We start from the raw sequence: 7,584 nt of genomic DNA, 5'->3' as shown, positions 1-7,584 counted from the left end.
GTAGGATATTACTGATGGAGTGACACTGTGGAAGTACAAGTGAGTACAAGACTCATTCTGGTTCAGTACTGCTGGACTGATGCCCTGTGAGTTACTCGACGTGGAGTCATACACTGAGGGGAATAACTGATGGACAGGAATAATGAGAGCTAATCCGCTAAAAGGGCTAATAGTTTGATTCACATTGGGCAAAGCAGATAAACTAAATGTGGCGAAGCACCGATTAAGTAACACACAGGCGGGTACCACAGGTCGAGTGACGTTGTGGGCTATTTCGGATGAAGTGACTCGCCGTCAGTTAATACAGATGGAGGAAGGGGCTGAGGGGCATAAACCATGGAGTTACAGGCAGAGGTGTGGTAACGATGGCGAGACACAGCGAGAGGTAGCACCGACGGAGTGATCCGTTGTGAGATGGCGTGCAACATAGACTGGTAAAACCTCTGGGGTGGTGGGGTGTGGTCTAGAACCGATGGAATCAGACACAGATTGATCGACAGGCGCTCTGAGGGCGTGTAGCTAACGATCCTCAAATAGTTATTTCACCAGATGCATCGGACATTAGATCATATCTTATATACATTGGCGATTTATCAACAGAGTGGGCAAATTTGGCGTCAATTTTGAAAGTAGTTAATTAAAATCGACTATATTTTGACAGTGCGATTGTCACTAGACCCTTACAATATTAACTTCTATTATTTTATTATTTTGTTACATTTAAGAGGCATTTTGACCGATGCAGAAATAGGCAGGGTGCACAATGCGACGGTCTCAATGTGCCTGAATGGATTAGCGTTGAAGACCGTCATTGATGCATTGTTTCCAGGAGCAGAATCTGTACAACTTGACAATTCCGCAACGGTGTAAAATCTTGTACAAAGCACAATGAGGCTATTCGGCGATTTATTTTAAAATGTTCCTTTAATTCAGTTGTTAATGTCCCTCCCCGCTTCCTTTCTTGATTCCCAAGTCCTTTCATAGAGCGCTCGACAGTTCTCTTACATGCAAGCAAGCACTTATACCACCCCTGATGCATTGAAACCCCCTGCAGTTCAGCGTAGGTAAGCAGCAGTAAGTAGGCGACCAACATTTAGGCACAAATATGAACCAGCAGCGCCAGCAGGCACAAACCGGCGGAAAAGGTGGCCCCCGAGCTACGAACCACTCGCATCTCGCCGCCCGCCCCCCGCTCAACCTTCACCCGGATCCCTTTACTCTCCACCCCCTTGAGGGAAACACTGACTTTTCCGTTGCTGTTGGAGGAATGGGTGACTTCAAACTCTTCAAAGGGCGGGATGAGCACCTCCTGTTCCTTGGGTTGACTTGAGTACATGTAGATTGCGGCTCCGAACTGAGATTTAATTTCGAAGAGGGTCTGATTGCTGTACTTCTTGGCGATATTTTTGTCGAGCGACGAAGATGCGAAGTGGCCGAATCTCATTTTCAGTTCTTTCGGAACTATTACCGGTCTTGACATTCCCCTATAAGTCGTGTCCGGTGCCCTGCCCGCCATCTCCCTCAGTCTCGCGAGAGCAACGGAAAGAAGATAATGGACACTCTTGAATGGGAATTTAGCTGCGTAGACTGAATCGTCAGCTCCATCCATCCGCACGGCAGCGTTGAAGACACTGTAGAAGTTATTGCATTTGCTGTCAGTATAGGCGTACACGGCCAACAGGTGTTCTCTCCGGAGCCCGTCAGGCGGGCGTATATCTCCCATGCCTTTGAGTGCACATTCCCACACTTCGTTAAGTTTTGGATTCCTTTTTCGCTCCACCTCGAGGTAGTCAATGGCCAACTGGTCGGATGCATTGCTCTGGGTGAAATTGTAGGAGGCGCTGTTTCCCTGCATTCCCAGTGGAATGGCGGCCGTGCTGCTGCCCACATCGCGGGACTCGACACCTAGGAGTGGGGAGAAGCCAGAATCGCTGTTTAGTCCGGATGTAATAAGAAGGGTGGGACATTTAGTAATACACGGAGCCCCGGGAAATGGGTGAAGTCCTTTGTAAATTATTTTCCTCTGCTGTTTTCCACACACACACACACACACACACACACACACACACACACACACACACACACACACACACACACACACACACACAGAGATATATATATATATATGTATAATATGTATATTATATATAAATGTATATATATATATAATGGAGATGGAGGTAAAGTCTTTTGAACGACACCATTTTCTTGAGGGGGGGCGTTGGGAGGAATGGGAGATAGTACAACACAAAAGATACTAAACGTCTTGACACACAAGCACGTTGGTAAATCTCCAGGTGCATCCATAGCATTGTGGAAGTAAGAAAAGACATGCTTCAGAGAGTTAGAAACCGGGTTGGACTCCAACCTCAGCCACTGCTACTACGTAATATGCACCTTGGAATAGCTGCCGGGGCCTAGTATTCCACGGTCGGACACCCCCCAATAAAAGAGCGGTGTAGAACAGTTAATTGGGCGCTATGTATCTGGCCTCGTGTGCGGAGCACTGACAGAATCATGTTGGATTTGACAGGAAATGTGAACAGGGCCGCTTAAAGGAGCAGGGTCGATGTATTGTTGCGGGTGGCTTGAGGGTTATATTTCTGGAGTTCTTTCGCTGTATAGTGGGAGGCATGAGGAGGCGAGGTTCCCATCGGTAGCAGTCAAGGTCCCTCAACACATTATCTTCCAAAGACTGACAGCGGATGTCAAACCTCTGGACTCCGGCCACTGGCTGGATTGTCCAACCAGTGTCCCAGAGCATCGCATCTCCGCGTTTCCTCTTCCGGCGGTGCGTTGCGCGGGACAGCAGCGCCCCCTCCCTCCCCCGCTCCTGTGAGATGAGTGTGGTTGGGTGGATAAATAGTTGCGATGGTTGGTTGCGTGTAGGGTTTGTACATGGTCACATTGCTTCGGTGGGGAAAGGTAGCTCACACCGCAGTTCATTTGATAGTCTATGTCGATATTAGTAACGTACTTAATATGGCTCTACATCTCTTCCTTTAGCAAGAGAGTGGCGTGAAACTCATTGTCACAGACATCTGTGCAGGTTAAATGTATGGAGGGAAAATGGTTTTGAGAGGGACACTAAATCAGCCATGATGGACTGGCGGAGCAGGTTCGATAGACTGAATGGCCTAATTCTGTTCCGATGTCTTATGGGTAGGGCGAAATGAAGAGGGATGAGATTAACTAGAATGTGTGCTGGGGCGCCAGGGATTGTTCGGAATCCGGTGTGGGTTGGTGTTCAAGTCTTGAAGGTGGCAGAAAATTGAGATAAGGTTGTGTGGAAGGGTGACGTTTGCAGACGGGTAAAGTAATGTAAAAAAACAGGGAATTTATTGTGTCATTGCACCGCAAAGCTGGAGTGGTGTGCCCGCTTTCGCCGCTACGTCGTGAGACTGTACTGCAGTGAGTGCAGAGGAGTCCCGCTGTGATTTTATTGGGGATAGATCTGATCCGCTCCGATGAGAGGTTCGTCGCGCTTTGCTTTGAATTCCCTGCAGCGCAGGGGAGTGTTGTGGGTGAACTGTTTGCAAAATGACGAGAGTAGATGTAGAAAAGATTTGCCCGTGTGCATAAACGGACCACTTCTCTGTGGAAGGCAAGAAAAGTCCCCCTCAGGTTCCCCGAGTAACTCTCAACGTAAACCTGTGCCGCTTGTTTCCCGATTCCCTATCCCTGGTTGAAATGTGCGGATTCACCCTGTGGTGCTTCTCGGACTTTATACCCATTTATGCGATCAGCACATTCTCCTGCGCTCGTGTGAAGTAAGTCGGAAACTGCTCAAAATTCTTCAATAACTCAGTCCATCGAGCGTTGGTAACAAGTGCCTTTATCGCGACATCTGCAGACCAGTTTTCTTCCTAAATCTCCCCAGTACGTTGACTATTTTTTGTCCTGTAGTAGAGGAGCCGGGGTTGAATACAAGATTGCAATTGGGAAATCACAAGTGTCTTCTAAAATTGCTACGTAACAGCCAAACTTCGATGCTCAGCCTCTTGTCTCATCGCCAGCGCGGCTAATGCCGTCTTCATTAGTCTCTATACCCGTCCCTTGTCTCGTTGTAATCCAGGTCTATCTGCTCCTGCCATTCACACTGAAAGTCCTGGTATCGTTTGTTTCCCCCATATGTAAGACCTGGCGCTTATCTGCACTAAACCCCGACATCGAGAGGCCGTAGCCCATGTACACAACTGATGAAGATGACATTAAATCCTAGCAGAACAGCAACTGCCCACAACAGCACCCACCCCCTCTGCCCACCACGTTGCGCCGATATAATTAAGTGAGTAATTGAACGCCTAAATAAAACGAATCCTTTTGCCTGCGCGCCATTCAAAACCTCGATTCCCTGAACATCCATCTGCTTATCAAGGAGACCCTGCAACGCTTCTATCGTTTTTGACTCGTCCGCTACCAACGGCAGCGCGTTCAAGTCACTCTCTGCGTGCACCGGATGACCAGATCTAAAGGCGATTACACAGATGAGGCCCAACACCTGTTTTGTCAAACTCCATGAAAAGAGTTGAACAATCTTCTCAGTTTCTGTCTTAATGGGTCGAATGCAGAACGCAGGTACTTACAGGATGGACCGAGTGTAATCCCAAGGATCAGAACCCAGGAACACAGGAGTTTAGTTTCCATTCCCGCTGGAATAACGAAATCGTCCCAACGACTGATGAGTTTGTATGGAGACTTCAGTTCGCTTCTCTCAGAAACTTTCTGTAGAAGGGAAGAAAACGTCACCTTAGCCGTCACTGTACTCCCTTCACTTCCAATTTTATCGCGAGTTTGTGGACGATACCCGCAACATGATGTATTTTGTTTCACTTCCTAACAAGAATATCAAGCTAAAGTTATTTTGTACAATAAAGGACTCACAGATGAATGGACATCCCGAACGGAGACCTCTTTGGAAGAGCGAAATAGTCGATGCCACTCAACTCTCAACTCTCTGCTACCTGCCTTATACACTAATAGAACCATAAAACTATAGAACATTACAGCACAGAAACAGGCCTTTGGGCCCTTCTTGGCTGTGGCGAACCATTTTTCTGCCTAGTCCCACTGACCAGCACACTGCCCATATCCCTCCATACCCCTCTCATCCAAGTACCTGTCCAAGTTTTTCTTAAATGTTAAAAGTGATCCAGCATTTACCGCTTCAACTGGCAGCTCATTCCACACTCCCACCACTCTCTGTGTGAAGAAGCCCCCCGTAATGTTCCCTGTAAACCTTTCCCCCTTCACCCTTAACCCATATCCTCTGTTTTTCTTTTCTCTCTCCGAGCCTCAGTGGAAAAAGTCTGCTTGCATTCACTCTATGTATACCCATCATAATTTTATATACCTCTATCAAATCTCCCCTCATTCTTCTGCGCTCCAGGGAATAAAGTCCTAACCTATTCAACCTTTCCCTGTAACTCAGTTTCTCAAGTCCTGGCAACATCCTTGTAAACCTTCTCTGCACTTTTCCAACCTTATTAATATCCTTCCTGTAATTCGGTGACCAAAACGGCACACAATACTCCAAATTCGGCCTCATCAATTCCTTATACAACCTCGCCATAACATTCCAGCTCTTACACTCAATACACTGATTTATAGAGGCCAATCTACCAAAAGCTCTCTTTACGACGCTATCTGCCTGTGACTCCACCTTTAGGGAATTTTGTGTCTGTATTCCTAATGTTGAATGCTTCTGCAGTTTTTCTTGAACTTCCAATGCCGAACCTGGCAAATTACATCTACCAAAATGAATCCACACTGGACTTGTTTTCCCGATATCCTCATTCAGTGTCCTGTCCTAGATGGGACGCGTTTTGTTCTGTCCACTACACCGCAGGCCATTACGTCAGCGCCACCCCGCAGTCTCGGACACGATCTGTACTCTACCGCTGTGTGTCACACAGTGAGTGGGAAAGGACTGTGTGCCCGCCAACATTTCTCCACGGTTCATCACTGCATCAGTACCACCCCGCCGGTTGCCACTCAGTCACCCTTACCAGTCGCTCCATCAGGACAAGCCGTCAATGCAACAGCAGATCAGGTTATACTATGAGAATAGGTTGAGTGAACTCGGCCTTTTCTCGTTGGAGCGGCGGAGGGTGAAATGTGACCTGATAGAGGTGCATAAGATGATGAAAGTCATTAATCAGGTGGATAGTCAGAGGCTTTTTCCGAGGGCTGGAATGGGCCAGCACGACAGGGCACAGTTTTAAGGTGATTGGAAGCAGGTGCAGAGGAGATGTCAGGGGTAAGTTTTTTTTCCGCAGAGAGTGGTGAGTGCGTGGAATGGGCTGCCGGCGGTGGTGGTGGTAGCAGATACGATAGGGTCTTTTAAGAGACTCCTGGATAGGTACATAGGGCTTGGAAAAATAGAGGGCTATGGGTAGCCCAAGGCAATTTCTAAGATAAGGCCATATTCGGCACAGCTCTGTGGGCCAAAGGGCTGCATTGTTCTTCAGGTTTTCTATGTTAATTTGTTTCCATATTTATTCACGGGATGGCACTCCATAGCTACTACCTCCGTACCATTATCACACCAAAATGCGACACTGCATCGGCCCTTTGCTCCTTTGCATCGTGAGGGCAAGAAGGGAAAACAGCATATTATGGACCCGGGTAAATATGTGAGAGATGTTTTCTGTTTACAATTTACTCGTGCCAGGAAACCAAAACAAAGTCCTACTCGGGTCAGTCAACATCATTTTGCACGGGTCACATGATGTCTCACGAATTTGATCTTATGAGGAGGTAAGGACCAAGTTTGATGAGGGCAGTAAGTATTCTAAAACATCCCATAATTTTTTTTTAATGATGCAATTTACATTGACCTTACGACCTGGTTTCATATTGGGCTTGAACATAGGAGACAAAGAGTATTGCTGTAGATTTGTTATTCTGACTATTCTCAACATAAGCACACGTGGTGTTTATGACAGTAATTATAAAATATACAGGTTGGTTGTTTCATATATGCCAATAATAGCTGATTGCACCTGATACATGCAAAATCAACGTGCCCCCTAGTGGTTATCTAAATTATGCTTCTGGAAGCTTCAGCTGGTACTCCATGATTCTGAATAAGATCCATCTCATTGGTTCACTTTTATCTACAGAGTTGCCGAGTCACGCAATTGACGCACGAGTCACGCGCTCGTTTGAGGAAACCATCCATTCCTGGCTCGTGCACCAGGGCATTTTTGTTTGCTTTCTACAGACTCCGTGTCCTGTTCTTCTGTGTAGCATCCGTTCTGCCTAAGCATGCCCAGGCGTACCCTCAAGAGATAGAAAACATTTCGGCTAACTGTTGTGGAGAAACACTTTAGTTGACTTGACATATGAACTTAAATAAAAAATAGCGAAGATTTCAAGGATGTGGTGGGTGACAGGGAGATTTCAAGATCAGCAGCCCAAAATCCGTTCGAGGCAGACGGAGGTATTCCGGAGGTAAAATCACTATTGTGCAGTGATATCAAGAGGATCAAATGATGAATATTTGGAAGTGAGTCCATAAAAAGTCGCCAGATTTCTTCAAATTTAAAGGACATACCCAATGTCCGACTTCTTATTTTCTCT

The 7,584-nt window shown here is 46.7% G+C and overlaps 1 protein-coding gene across 1 annotated transcript in view; it reads right to left on the bottom strand.

Annotated features, from left to right (window-relative positions):
- Nucleotides 1–836: 836 nt before the first annotated feature.
- LOC140724476 (ecto-ADP-ribosyltransferase 5-like) overlaps nucleotides 837–7,584 on the bottom strand; it is a 29,835-nt gene continuing 23,087 nt past the window's right edge. Inside the window, exons 2-3 of the mRNA XM_073038922.1 lie at nucleotides 4,587–4,725; nucleotides 837–1,905 (exon numbers count right to left, since the gene is read on the bottom strand). Coding sequence (XP_072895023.1) covers nucleotides 1,094–1,905; nucleotides 4,587–4,647 — 873 coding nt within the window. The 5' untranslated portion in view covers nucleotides 4,648–4,725 and the 3' untranslated portion in view covers nucleotides 837–1,093. The remainder of the gene's footprint in view (nucleotides 1,906–4,586; nucleotides 4,726–7,584) is intronic.

Source organism: Hemitrygon akajei, unplaced genomic scaffold (genome assembly GCF_048418815.1).
Source record: "Hemitrygon akajei unplaced genomic scaffold, sHemAka1.3 Scf000238, whole genome shotgun sequence".
Taxonomy (NCBI): domain Eukaryota; kingdom Metazoa; phylum Chordata; class Chondrichthyes; order Myliobatiformes; family Dasyatidae; genus Hemitrygon; species Hemitrygon akajei.
This window is presented reverse-complemented; position numbering and strand designations above follow the sequence as displayed.